At 40.4% G+C, this 15107-nt stretch overlaps 1 protein-coding gene across 3 annotated transcripts in view; it reads left to right on the plus strand.

Annotated features, from left to right (window-relative positions):
* The first annotated feature begins 4543 nt into the window (after window positions 1-4543).
* The window catches only part of LOC101169984 (melanoma receptor tyrosine-protein kinase), a 42414-nt gene continuing 31850 nt past the window's right edge, over window positions 4544-15107 (plus strand). Inside the window, exons 1-2 of one of the 3 annotated variants that reach the window (XM_078938273.1) lie at window positions 4597-4711; window positions 4748-4800. In XM_078938273.1, coding sequence (XP_078794399.1) covers window positions 4668-4711; window positions 4748-4800 — 97 coding nt within the window. In that variant the 5' untranslated portion in view covers window positions 4597-4667. Of the gene's footprint in view, window positions 4801-12355; window positions 12393-15107 lie in introns of those variants that run through there. The other 2 variants (XM_023950106.2, XM_078938272.1) reach the window with 2 other exon arrangements.

A 15107-nucleotide genomic window follows, 5' to 3' on the forward strand; every position in this document is an offset into this window, starting at 1 on the left:
TTCATGCTGATCAAGCCTGAAGTTTTGTCTTTCCTGGAGTGCGGCTGTGGATGTGAAACATCCAAACTCAGATGTTAAACTGACAGAATCACTATCAATAACTGATTATTTTTTGTTTGATCACTTGAACCTTTGAAACACCTGAAGGACCACACCTGCCTTTGCATTGCAGGAGGAGGATTTTCTGCCCGGCAACCCGCTGTCAGCTGATATGAAAGACAAAGAACCAGAGAATCCATTAAAGCTTTTTCCTGCTTAGCTGGACCAAAACACGCCATTCTAGAAAAACAAATGCAGAGAGTGCATATTAATTATGAATGCAGAAAATGTTGCATTGTGTGAGAAGTCAGTGAACCCATGAACGCACAAAGACAAAAAGCTCAAATGTGTCTGAAAGCTGAATATACAATGTGTTTAATTTGCAGCTTTGTTGATGGACATCTGTTTAAGGAGAAGAACCAAAACAAGAGGGGGAAAAATGAAAGAAAATTCATCCCAAAATTATAGAGTAACAGTAAACAGAAAAACAACTGGACCACCGGGTTCGGTTCAATAACTACCTAACAAACAAACCAGATGAAGATGGGGAAGAAATGAGGAGCAGCAGCAATGTGATCGTAAAACACACAGAGACTTTAACAAGAGAAAAAGAGCCCAGAACTGATTAAAGTCCTCCAGTATATGATTACCTGCTTCTATGATATGTATCCCAAGAAAATGAACAGGTCCAAGCACAAAAAAACTGTTTAGTTTGGGACTCAGGTAGGACAGGAAAAGGAGCATCTGGGAGCCAAACGGTCATAGGCCAGCAGCAGGCCCAGGGTCCTGTCAGTACCTCCTCTTTAACGGGCGTCTCCAGACACCAATGGTCCCAAAAGAACTGGGCAATAAGGTCCAGACCCAGGATAAAGCAAGCGTGCTCCCAGGACCGTTCTGGAGCACAGCCCTCCCAGTCTACCACATACTATAGCCACACCCTCATCTTTAAAACTTTAGTAGCCATTTAACATTATAAGCAGGGCCGCTGTCAATGATCCGGACAGGTGGAGGGGTTCTGGGAGGAGGAACAAGATCATACTCATTTACAGCCTTGACTTTAGAAACTTGGGAGGTGGGATGCACTCTGAGCTTTGGGGAGTCTCACCGCCACAGGATTGATCACTTTGGCAACTTGAAAAGGTCCCACAAAACGAGGAGCCACCTTTTTATTCTCTAGACCAGGGGTGCCCAAATCCAGGCCTCGAGGGCCAACCTCCTGCTAATTTTCCAGAAATCCTGCCTTATCTGCTGCTGATTACCTGGATCCGATGTGTTTAGCCAATAGGGCTTTTCGAAGCCCGAAAACATGCTGGATGAGAACATCAGCCATCTCCTTGGCAGAAGGCACCTTAGACAGTGGAATAAAAGGCACCATCTTGGAAAATCTGTCAACAACAATCAGTATGGTGGTGGGGAAGGCAGCTCAGTTTGGCAACAGTACAGAGGAAAAGACGACCTGACACTGACTGAAGTAATGCAGCTATTACTATGAAGACAGGCACATAGGTGGAGGAAAGGAGCTGATTGCACTGCTGAGATGAGCTGCCAAGGTGGAGAGGCCCACGATCATGACATCTTGCTGAATAGAGAGAAAAGGAATTCAGTTAAAAACATCAACAGAAGAATATTTTCATGTTTTGGGTCATAAATATAATTTTAGTTTCACAGTTTAAGACTGAAATTATTTTAATGGCAGAAATGCAACATTAGATGAAGAGTTAAAAGCAAAATATGCAAGCAAATCACTTTTCAAATAATCCCACATAGGGGGAAGATCCTGGGGCACTGTGAAGTTCCACCCTGAGTTTCTGAAGATCCTGTCTAGGGTCAAACGTCTCTCTGTACATCAAGGACAATTTCACTCCCTCTGGATGAGCCATTTTGGTGATTACAAGAGGCTGTTTTTAATTACAGAGGAATCCCGAGCCTTCCACGTCTGAAAATATTAGAATATCACAAAAAATGGTTGTAATTTTTGTCAAACTTTTCTAAAAATGAAACTTGTTTTACAATTGGAATAACTGACACATAGACTTAAAATCTTTCCAGACTTTTACGTAATTTTGAAGCTTAAACTTTGTTGTTTCAGATAAGTGAAACATCCCACTTGAAAATAAAAAAAAGATGTTTTCAGATCAAGTTTGGGGCTTTTTGGATTTATCTTTCTTTTTTACTTTTTTTTTGGTTAGGCGTCGGTTAGCACGAATTACTCTGTCAGTGTGCCGCGGCATGGAGGCCATGAGCTCTGCATTGGTGATGATGAATTTAAAGACCCACTCTTATGGAAATCATGTTTTTGGCGTTTTTAACATTATGGCATTTTTCTGATGATGAACGGCATACATAAAGAAAATCAAGCTTAAACTGCATTTTTGATGATTCCTTTCTTCAAATCTTTGTGAATCAGAAAAAAATGCAATCTGAAAAAGCCTGTTGCAGTGACGTAGCTGCTACAGTCAGTGGGCCACAAGCTTCCTGCTCCGCTCCATTCCGATGCACCTGCAGACAAATATATCCATGAATGTCTTTGTTTTCCTTGTCTGAGCTGGAATCTGGATCTAAACTGTACAGCTGGATAGCTCCAGTATTTCTTACCGTATTTGTTGCACCAGTAATGTTAGGTTGGGGTCGTGAGGGGCTGTAAGCTAACGGGAGAGAGTGTTAACAGATGGATGTTGGGATAGGAAGGCTGGCTTACTCCACGCCAACCCTTTTACCAACAACTCAGAGGTGAATTTCTGATGAACAACTACCGCACTGCAGAAACTATGTCCAAGAAAACCACACAGTTTTTTCATTTTATTTTGGCTAAAAACATCAAATTCATTATTAAAACAAAACACTGGGAATACTTTGACAAGATCAAGAGATGATCGGAGTGGGACTTTGCCCTGATTAGCTGCTGAAACATTTCGGAGGCTGAGACGAGCCTGAGTAAAGACTGTGATGTTTGCAGAAATGTTCCTGTTTGTTTGTCTTCAATGTGGCCGTGGGGGTGTCATCTTCTCTGTGAAGGCCAGCAGCACGAAGGCCAGCAGCTGCTTCACATCACAGGACCCTGTGACTGTTTACAGATTTGTGTGACTCAGGATGAGCAAGTTGGGTTTTAGAGTTCCTTTTGTGTTGCCCTTTTCGCAGGAACTGATAGAAAAATAAAGATGAAGGTCACGAAAACATCACTGGCTGAAAACATGACGAGATTTACTGGCTGCAGAGATCAGCTTCCAACCATCTGAAGATGTTCAGCTGCAAGATCTGGACAGAAAAATGAGGAAATAAGCAGCACAACACAGTTAGGCAGTTCAACGTTGTTGATTTGCGTCTATGGTGTCACTGAAGGAGCTGATCTAAATGACAGACGGATTGTTTGTTGACATATAAAACACGCTTTTAGGACTATTAAGGCATGTTTGTGATGATATTCTGTAAAATGTCATGATGATACATTTCACCAAAACTCAGTCAGCTGATTCTAGTAATGTGTCCAATCTCATTTGGCCTAATTTAAAGCAGGGCTCAGAGGAGCATCCATGGCACCGACTAGACAATGACCTGGATGTTCTCTACATATTTGGTCTTCAGTCAGAGTGGTCCGACCGGCACGCTCCACTCCCTAAAACCCAGGATGCTTTGGTGCTCAGGGCTAATACATCTGAAAGTTTGCCTTGAAAACTGCATAATGTTATCGGTAGATGAGAATTTGTTTGTGTTTCAGAAGAAATACTGTTGGGAAAAGCAGGGTTGGGATTAGACTGCTCCTGAAGATCAGTGCGGTCACGAATGAGCTGATGTCATTGTGAGAACCTCTACGATCATCTTTTGATCTATTCTAAAAGCGTTCCCCGTGGTAATTTAATTATGATTATGCTGTTTTAAGCCTCAATTAAAAAAGCCTGTGTTGTTTTCTAGGACACAGTTTCTTCAGAATGAAAGTAGTTTTTCAGATATTTATCTCTGTTTAGCGCGACGCTGTTGGTACAGACCCCCCCCCCACCCCCCACCCTTCACCTGTTGCTGAGAGCTCTGTGTTTATGCTCTCTCCCGCTACCCTACAGCCCCGAGCTAACACCAGCCATGCAACAAAAGGGAGCAATATTGGAGCTATCCAGCTGTACAGTTCTGAACCAGATTCCTGCTGAGACGAGGAACACAAAGACGTCCATGGATCTATTTGTCTGAAAGTGGATGCATTAGAATGAAGAGGAGCAGGGAGCTGGTGGCCTGTCCAGCATATTTGTATTATATGACCTCTATAATTAGAAAAATGCTTCGAGAACGTGTAAAACACATCAAAAACACAATTTTCATCCAAGTGGGTCTTTAAAAAAGGATATTTAAATGCAGATCAGTCTGTGATCTCTGGTTTTGAAACTTTTCATGAATTCATCCTAAAACAAAAAGCTTTATGAAGAAAAAAGATCAGCGCTGATTCTGCTTTCGTTTGTTTTTCTGCTCATGGAATCATTATTAATGATATTCTTTCGGAGGGTGTGGAGAACCAAACAGTGGGAGGGGTGGGTGTGTGCGTCCGCGCGTGCTTGTGAGCGCAGCGCCCTCATTCAGCCACGGAGCGCAAAGGAGACGGAGCTCTGCGGATCCACAGCAGAGCGTCAGGAACCAGAGTGCGCATGGAGCTGCTGCCCCGGGGAGCTCGGACGCTGCTGCCGCCGCTGCTGCTGCTGCTGCCGCCGCTGCTGCTGCTGCCGCCGCTGCTGCTGCTCGGCCTCAGCCGCCCCGTAGGAGCCGGAGATGGCCGCAGAGGTAGGACTGAACCCTGGGAGGGAGAGGACGCGCAGAGCCAGAGCACTGCTCTCCTGGCGCTTTCAGCTCTGCTGCTGGTTTCAGGAGTCAAAGGCTTTTTTTTTTTTTGACCAACTGTGAACTTTTATTTGTGGATGTCAGAAAAGGCTGTGCTAAAGTAAAACACCTGCAGTTCTTCCAGAACCAGAAAGGGTTTATTCTATACATGGTTTAGATGTTATCAGGGGCAGCAGACTCTACAATGATCTGTTCATCCTCAATAAATAGTGTCACAGATTTTTCAACTATGAAGACTATAAATTAGATTCTGAGAAGAAAAGACAGAAATGAAGAATCTGCTCCCTCAGGATTTCACACAAAATGTAAATAAAATAAATAAATGAAAACGTTCAAACTCTTTAAAGCCCTAAGTTCAGATTTGTTGAAACTCCTGACATTTGAAACCAGTTTTTCAGGAAGTTTCAGCCTCACACCAGTAAAAAGTGTTTTAGCTCTCAGTTGAATGTTGAAGTTGTGGATTCCTGTATTTTCTAAAATACAGGATGCTCCTCAGAGGACCCATTGATGATTAGTGTGTTTTACAGGAGATTCCTGTAAGTGTTGACACTCTGCCCCTCAGGCCATCAGCATATTTACATCAGAAGCTCAGCCTGTTGGGATCACAAAAAGCAAACATTCGTAGGAAACGAAAAGGTGAGCTCATCAGGAGCAGGTCTGTCAGCGGCTGCAGTGCAAATGACTTTCGTCAGACGCAAGTCAGAGTCCCATCAGAGGAGACCACAGAGAAAGTCTCCGCTCTGGTGGATCAGCAGGACTTTGTGGAGGTCTCTGTGGGAAAAACTAACTTAGATGCTCAACAGAACGCATATAGATTTTAGAGAGGAAAATGTAAATATAAGTCGTTAATGTTGTATTGATTTGACTCTGTGTCAGAGTCAATCCAGTAGTGACAATCTGACTGATAAAGAAATACCGTAATTCAGATTTTTTACCTAATAATGTATACAAAACTGAACATTTTGTCCTCACAAATAAAATGAAAATGCTAAATTACAAACAGGTTTTAAACATTTATTAGGACATTTTTCTGTTGATTTTTCATGACCAAAGTGTCCTGATATCAAATATTTGTTTTTTAAATGTTTGGCACTATGAGGATTAACATGTCTTTCTGTCTGGATCATGTTTACCTGAACCCCTCATGCCTTTTCTGACGCATGCTGCATTTGTGGACGACGCGGACAACTGTGTTCCCACAGTTGTTCCCCAGTGTCTTATGATAGATCTTCAGTCAGCTACACCGAAAATACATGACATGGCAGGAAAAACTACTAAAGTTCAGCTGCGTTTACACAAACATTGTGTGTCATGTGACACACTTGCACCCAAAAGGGCCTCATTTGTGTCTCCAATCAGCAACTATAAAGTCTCATCACAAAGTTGCGCCTCTATGATTAATAAAACGTTAAGGATTACAGAAACTTTAACTTTTTTTAGAAGTATATATAATTTAATAGATTTAAACACAAACAACAATAACATTAAGAATACACATAAAAAAATAACAGGATTAAAAACAACCCTCCTCTAATGCTTTCAATAATCTTTTAAAGTATTTTAAAGTGTTTTATTAGATTTAATTATCTATCACCACTTTCATTCAAGAATTATTAAAATAAAAATGTAAAGAAATGAAATAAATTTTAATTAAGCTTAAAATGACAGTGCAGATGTAAACCTTTGAATACAAACTAGTGCTTCAGATGATCTGAGGCTTTCAGGAAGTCTGTTCCAGATCTGTGGAGCATAGAAGCTGAATGCAGTTTCTCCATGTTTGGACATGTTTGACAAAAGCCTGGATTCAGATGACGGGGGTCCGGCCGGCACATACTGGATCAGGTGGTCAACCACCAAAATTGTCAGCAGAACAAATAATTTTCTGCTTCCTATTATCTGATGATCTGTGAGTTTGATGACAGTAGATGAGGACGAGTCCTTGTTCTTTACTGGAGGCTCATAAATTAACGTGTTCGCATTGTTCCATCAATTAAGTTTGGACCTGTCTGATTTCCGCAAAGTGAGGGATCAATCAATCAACCAACCAACCAATCAACCAACCAACCAATCAATCAATCAATCAATCAATCAATCAATCAATCAATCAATCAATCAATCAATCAATCAATCAATCAGTCAGTCCGTCCACCCACCCATGCATCCATCCATCCACCCACCAAAATATTTTGTTCATGAAATCATAAAGTTTGGATTATTGACCTCAGATTGAAGCTAAACTTTGATCATTAAAGTAATGTGCTGCTGTTGATGGTTGCTGATTATGACCTCACCCCTGAATAGCATCGATAACACAGTGTTTTAGTGAGCATATTGCTACACTCCCAAAGACAAACTGCAGATTAAAACCGAGTGTAAAAACACAGCAGGTCTCCTTTTCGGTTCGGACATCAGTTAACTCCAAACCCAAAGACTGAGATCATCCTGTCATCAGTGGAGATGCAGATGATGGCTAATAAATATAATTTGTTTTGACGTCTTTTGACTGACAGAGAGGAAAAGACTCTGTTGGGGTGGGGGTGGGGGGTTTAAAAGAATGTCAGTTTATGATACTATTGATAGGGGTATAATTAGAAATGTAACACTTTTGTTATGTACAGAGCCTTAAAAAACCCAAAGGCTTAAGGGTATTTCAAAGCATCAAGTCTCCCTATTTTGACATTTTCAAAATAAAAGCAGGTCAAAAGACTAACAGTTATCTTAGCCATTTGCAAATCATTTTAATAACATTTATAAATTCTTTTTTATTTTAACATATAGTTGCCGCTAAAACTGTATACAAAATGTAAAAAATGTGTAAAAGATCATTTAAATGCAGCATCCTGCGACTGCAGAGAATTCTCTTCAAGGATTGATCTAAAATCAATACTTTTGAGGTGAAGGTAAAGGACTGAAATAAAAAAAAATTCATGTTTAGTTGATATATTGATTTTGATCATATTAATATATTGATTTATTGCATTTCCTTCAGGAAAAAGGTCTTTCTGTTACTTAAATTTAGAATAGTTTGACTGGAGAAGTCAAAAGAAGAACTGAAAGCTTTTTTTTAGCCAAACAACATTAATTTTATAGTGGAACCTCCACACAAAAAGTATATTGCCATTGTTTTGTATTAAATTAGAGCCTGATTAAATCATTAGAGTAAAACAAAATCAAATGGATTCAGAATTTTGGCTGGTTCAGCCAGGAGCGATGAAGAATTTCCAGGCTTTGTCTAAATTGAAAATCTTTAAAAAAAAGTGATTCAGTTCAAGATGAAAGTCCACAGAGTTGAACTCTTTACTGGTCAGTGGAGCAGTAATGCATCCTAAAAACCTCCCTTCAGGACCTGTGAAAGCAGGTAGAGGTAGTCCTGCTGCTCTGACATTCCTGATCATCTGTTTTCTGCAGCCTCCTTCTGCTTGTTTGTGGAAATTAGAAAAGCCTCCTGGGAATGATGAGGGACAAGTGAATAATGACATCTGGATGAATGTTGAATTCACCAGGCTGCTAAATAATAAAAAACAAGAGAATAAGTGGTGAGAAACGCTGAACTCAATGTTCACCCTCCAATCTGAACCTGTGTGTGTGTCTTTGAGTGTGTGTGTTTCAGCTCTAAGTGAAAACAGCTGACTGCCCTCTCTTTGTGTTGACAACTATTTAATTATGAGCAGGATTCTGTTGACTGAGAAGTTTTGCCTTAAGTAGACTCTTGTCTTGTTGCACAAACTGCCTGCAGGTTAATGTCGAGGGTCCAACTTCCCCTAACTTTTAGAAACATGGAGGCACCATTGACTGTATATTATCTAACAGGACGAATTCTGTGTGACTTCATCCATGGAAAAGCCTTGCTTCTGGTTCCAACCTAATGAAGTCAATTCAGTCGCCATTTTTCCGTGATAAGTTGGTCGCCATGTTGGAACCATATGTTCTCAGTAAGCTGTGAACACACCTGATCCAGCTGATCGGCAGCAGGTTGGACAGCAATAACAGAACTTGGGACCTCAAGGGTTAAAGTTGCTGCGTTTTAAGGTGCACCCACAGCAAAATGCACCTTGCCAGAATCTATCCGGCCCCACAGGACGGCTCTTTGGTACCTGCTGGCGTTCCACTGGCCCCTGCCAATTTGAAAAGGGGGTGCTGTGGCACCAGCCCCTGAATCCAAGAACAAGTCAGTTGCGGTGTCACAGAGGCAACAGAGACTGATGTGACGTCAACTGTTCTACAATATATTTTTTCTGCAAAGAAAAGAGAATGTGGAGTGGAGTCCCGACTTAAAGTATGCAGCGTGAAAGACAAAAAGGAAAACTGCAATGGTTTAATTTACCTGAAAGCAAATGAGTTTCATCCCGCTACAATTGGATAGTGTTATTATCACCTCAACTGGGCGATGACAATTTAGTTTTAAGTGGCGCTCAAATCAGTAAGCAATCAATGGCGTGCGGTGTTGTCAGCACCACCAAATTTTTGTGCTATGAGTAGGACCTTGAGAAGGTGTTTCCCAACTCTGTTTTACATTTTGGTAATGCCACTCTGCTCAAACACACCTGATTTGGGGCTTCATCACAGCTATGCATATGATACGGGCTGTCTGCAGGCTAAAAATGGGCATACCTGTAAGGTAAGGTAAAGGTAAACCATTTGGTAAGCCTATAATCTTAAAATACAGTACGGGTCCATGTGACTAAAGCACAAACTCATCAACAGCCAATAGTTCTTATGTTATTATGCAGCGTGTGCTGGATAGTGTGCTGAGAAGCAGGGTAAGGAAACACTGCCTTACCCTACTTCTTCAGAGGCTGAGCTGCAGCTTTCCTTTATCCCACAGAAGGGTTTAGTGATCATTCAGAAGGTCTTTGAGGAACTCCCAAGGTCTCCGTACATATTCAAGAAGATCTATTGAGCTTTTTCCAGCTTGTGTTACAGAAGTCCCACAAAGGTCAAATAGGTCTTAAAGAGACCCCAGAGGTTAAAAAGTTCATCCTGAGGTTCTCCTATAAACAATCTGCCAATTTGATGTTGTGATTATTCACTGAACTTGTTGAAGATGTGAAAGTTTCAAAAGGACAAATGAAGAAGAAGAACTGAGATCAGCAGAACCTAAGTCACAGAAAGAAATCCCCTCAAACCAGAACACATTTTATTATGTCTTTAACAGGCAAAAACAAAACAGATGAAGGAGTTTGTTGTTTAGCTGAGTGAAGGTTCAGAGGTAGGGCACACCTTAACACCCGTTCAATAGCGCAGAGCAGAAGAGCAGGAAATACAAGACATGCTGGAATAAATTCTGGTCTCTGCCAACATCTTTATGATGTTAATCTGAAAACCACGAGGAGGTGCGTGATTTGAAAGGACAAAAAGTTGGGATTAAAACCAACCAGACCAACCAATAAACAACACATGGTGACCTAAACATAAACATGAATGGAGCTGCCGACTTGAAGAAGTGACACCGGCATCTATTCTGAGCAGAAATCCTCATTTCAGTTGGATCTTTGCTGACATCATCCACAGGATTGTCAATAAATGAAGCCTGACTCCGCCCACCTCAGCAATATGTTGAAAATGGCCCAAATAAAGTGAGCCATTTGTCAGGTTCTACCAAGAGTCAATAAAAACAAAACAACAACAAACAAACCAGCTTTGAATGTGAATGTGATTTGAAGTTTGTTGCTTTTAGACTCGGCCTCGACTGGTCATTGGAGGAAGCAACATTTGGTAATTGTTTTTACTTTAGGATTTACTCAGGAATGAAAGGTGTAGTCAGCTGTTACCATCATTTGCTTTGAGTGACTGACAGATAACACGTTACATAACCGATGTTACAGTTTTGCACAATTGTTTCCTGTCAGGTTTAGGGATCCTACCAGATCCAAGGAGTATTATTAGAGTCCACTGGACCAGGTTCTGGTCCACCTCTACGAGCTTTCTTGGCATAGTTCTGTTAGTTATGTCTGAGCACAGGGCAGAGCCCCCTATAGAAGACAAACCCACCACACATTTACTCAGGGACACCCTGAATTGTCTGGTGTAAGGGCGCTCTGAGGCCATGGTTTCAGTCTTAAACCGCTGCTCTGAACTCACCTGTGATGAACAAACTACTTCAGCAGAACTCTTGTGCAGAAATTCTTAAATCCTCTGTCAGGTTGGTAAAAAAAAAAGGTTATTTTAAATCGTGAAGGTTTTTTTAGTGTTTTATGTCTTTTATCTGTGCAGATTATTTATTGGCGTGCAGTACCCTGTTACCCAGAATGCTTTGTGCTACGCTGAGCTTCAGGTGTAGATCAGGAAGAGCTGTTCGGCTCTCCTATAAGGCAGATGGGTTTGTGGCTCCAGGAAAGACAACAGAGCTCTTCAGAGTTCACGGCTTCAGCTGCAGCAAACATCAACACTCAGTGTTGTGACTACAGAACTGCAGAGCCCTCCGCCAAGGCTGTGAGTGTGTGTCTGTACGTCTGTGTTTGTAAGTGTGTGTGTGTGCATCTGTATGCATGTGTGAGTCTGTGTAGGTTGATGTGTTTGTGTGTAAATCTGCATGCGTGTGTGTCTGCTTAAATTGGTGTGTGTTTTCTTAATGTATGTGTGTGTATTAATGTGTGTGGTGTCTTTGGCGTGTGTGTTTATTTCTGTGTTAGTCTGTGTGTGTGTGTGCCTGCTTAAATTGGTGTCTGTGTGATAGTCTTCTTAATGTATGTGTGTGGTGTCTTGGTAAAGTGGTGTGTGTGTATTTCTGTGTTAGTCTGTGTGCGTTCGTGTTCGCGTAATTTGGTGTGGGAGAAAGTTTGTGTGATACTATTTACGTGTTTGTGTGTAATAGACTTGGTGTGTGTGTCTCTGTAAGTGTGTGTGTATTGATCTGCGTGTGTGTCTTCAAGAGTTGTAGTGTGTGTGTTAGTATGTGTGCATAGTGTGTGTTTGTGTGTGTGAGGTTCCCAGTGTTTTTGACTCCTTGAAGTTCCCCAGCGTCTTTTGTTTCTTTACAATCGGGCAGAAAAGCCTAGCTAATGTCCCGTGGTTACCATGGCAATGGCGTTAGCATAATTAGCAGAGCCTCAGAGTCGAGGTCTGCAGGGTTGGTTCTGGGTGTTCATTGGATCGTAGGAGGCGGGTCTTGATAACCTTATGGTTCTATTGATGCGAACATGAACCTGTACATTGGTGTTTTTTCTGGGGTTTTGGTGTGACCACGACCTTCATGAGACCAGTGGAAGGAGCATGTTTGATCGGCCCGGGTTCTGCAGCAGCCGGCAGGTTTGGCTCAGCTGTCAGATGCAGCTCGTGGGATTTTCTGAGCTGGAATCTGAGGAATGTCAATAGGGGAGCTAAAGAAGTGTTTGCCAGATTAACCGGGCCGTTGTGCAGCCGGGCGCCCCGCCTGATCCGGGTGTGTGGAGTCACCTCTGCCGTGTCGGGAGAACTGCAGCTCCATTTGGCTTTCACTAACAAAGAATATCTGTTGACAAACCTTCATTGTGGACCTCTGATTGCATCTGCATCATCTGAGCCACCCTTGGAGATGACAGCATCTGTTCTGATAGGTTTGTTCTTCTTTTCAGGATAAAGGATTTTGATTATTCCAACAGGAACAGTGAATGGTCTCTACTTAAATCATGATGCTCTTCATTGTTTTCTCTGGTCCTCTTGATTCTAGAGCTGTAAAAGCTCACCCGAACTCTGGTTTATTTCAGAACTTGCAGATGAACTCTAGTTTGGTTCACTGCAGTGTGAATGCAGAAAAACTTTCCATGAACAAAGGAGAGGAAAAGAACAGAAAGGAAAACATGACATCAGCTCTGTGTATGGGGCAGACTTACCATTGCCTACCTAGAAAAAATATCCCAAATCACAGAACTGGCATGAGTTTGATCAGGTAAAATTGCTTGGTCCTCCCCCAGCCTTCTGCACCACATATGTTCCAGACAATGGAAAGTCCAAGTCAGTGAACAGAAGCAGCATTGCCAGACTGGGCGGTTTTCAGCTCAATAGTGCGGTTTTTATTCTGAATTTGTGGGCAAAAATTGCTTTAGGTGGATGGACATCATTTAGGGGGGTTTGGAAATGGTTCTGAAGCTTTTAGTTGCTGGTTAAAATTCTTGATAATCAGGGAAGTGCGGTGTGGGAGAGGCAGGAGACAGGCAGTGCTTCATCTGTTGTCTTCCTCACCTGCCATCATAAGATGTAGAAACTATACTGTAGGGCTGGGTGTACAGCTGCATGATATGAGGAAAACTCGTGATGTGCGATATTAGAGATTAATATTGCGATAACGATATAATTTGCAGTAAATAAGCAAATAGCAAAATAACCAAAAACATAACTCCCATTTCACTGCAACAGTTTAAAAATTATACTCTAAATGACCCTCGCCGACATAGGTGACAAACATCTAACATATTAGGCCTCCATCCGATTGATCAACAACTTGAAGGCGTCTATCTGATTGGTCAAATCCATAAAGAGATGTATTTGAATTGTTAAATGCTTCAAGCTGCCTTAAGATTGTTTGAACACATTTAAGGTTCACAATTTATTGCGATTTTTGCCGTCTTTTGCGATATGCAGAGCTGGATATTGCCATAACGATAAATTGGCGTTATATTGTGCAGGCCTAGCTCGGTGATACAGAATATTTTATATCATGATATCGTTTTTTCATTTCAGTACATATCTTGATGTAAACCAAAATAAAAATGTGGCTCATAAGAGAAAAGTGTTATCGTCAGCCAATTGTTTTGATTTAAATATTTATTTCCTATCATCCTTTAAACATAACAGATGCACTTAATGGACACGATTAAAGAAAAGCTTTCAAGTTTCAAAAGAGAACACAAATGAAGCAGAACACTAAACTTATCAGTTCCATTTAAAAACAAAACATTAATTATACAAATACATTCTGATGTTTTTTTTTTACATAACAAACATAAAAGTGCCATTTTTATCAACATCCTGTGAATAAGCTAGGAACTAAAATCCAACTGTCAGAATTTCTTCTGGTAGTTTCGACTGCTGTGCAGGTCTGACCTCTGTGGTTTTCGCTGGAGAATCATCATTTATTTCAGTCTGAGATTGAAAATGCTTTGTGGTAAAAAAGGTTGGTGGTATTTCCAGTTTTAGAAGGAACATGCCTTCTGCACAATTTGCAGTCTTTACTCACAGTTTACCCTGTATTTTGTAGAAAAAAAAAATGTACCAGCTAAACATATTATAACAAATTTTAACACTGTTTTACACAGAAATACCTTATGCCTTCTGTTTTTTTTAAGAAAATGAAATTGCAAAAAAGTAATTTATAAGCGGTGTGAACACGTATTTATTGTCATTTAAATATAAACTCAAATTTAAAGATGCTGAGAAAACAAAAGCAGATTTAATTTTATATGAAATCATAGCCAAAATAGCCTGGAAACAGTGTCATGTTTTTGATCATTGGTATTATATATCATTGACGTTAAAGCTGTAGTGCTCTCATGAGGGAAACAACATCTAACAGGTCACAGTCTTTGGTGAAACACCAGCTCTGTAGTGCTGCTGTTACATTTTATCGCCCAGCCCAAGTCTACTGATAATAAAAATAAATATGTGTTCACAAAACCATAAATGCAATATATGTATGTAAGTTGGATTCTAATCTTTTCAATCTTCAAAAATCACTTTATTTTGTGTATTTCCTGTTTCATTTAGCGCAGGGCTGCGAGCTCTGCCCCACGAAAGATTGTGCAATCCCGAGCGAAGTGGCGTTGATTATTCCTTTACTTTACTCAGCGTATGCTAATAATGTCAAGCTTATTATTATTATTGTTATTTACATTATTCCATCTCCTTCCTTTTTTTTGATAGGTCATTTATTTGGTTTATTTTGTGTTCAGATTTGACGTGAAGCTGTGCTGGCAAGACAGAATGAGGCAGAAGAACAACAGAGCTTTTTGTTAAATTAATATAAATAACAGATCATTTGTCTTTGGAAGGAAAACTTACTGTTGTTCCTTTTAATACACAATTAGAAAAACAGAGTCATCTTAGGTGATATTTGATTTAGTTCTTAATGTTTTATTAATAATTAGAAAATATACTAGAACAGATTTTTAAAAAATCTTTTCTTTATTATGTTTGACATAGAGATTTGCTTTCATTTTAACTAACTTAAATTCATGAAAAGAAAAAAAACAAGAGCAATTTTCACTTTTAAAGTAGAACTCCTGTAGTGTTTCATTATTTGTGCTTTTTTCACTTTCCTGTTTTTCTTTTCTTGT

This window comes from Oryzias latipes, chromosome 20 (assembly GCF_053564925.1).
Source record: "Oryzias latipes strain Hd-rR chromosome 20, Olatipes_Hd-rR_3.1".
NCBI classification, from domain to species: Eukaryota; Metazoa; Chordata; class Actinopteri; order Beloniformes; family Adrianichthyidae; genus Oryzias; species Oryzias latipes.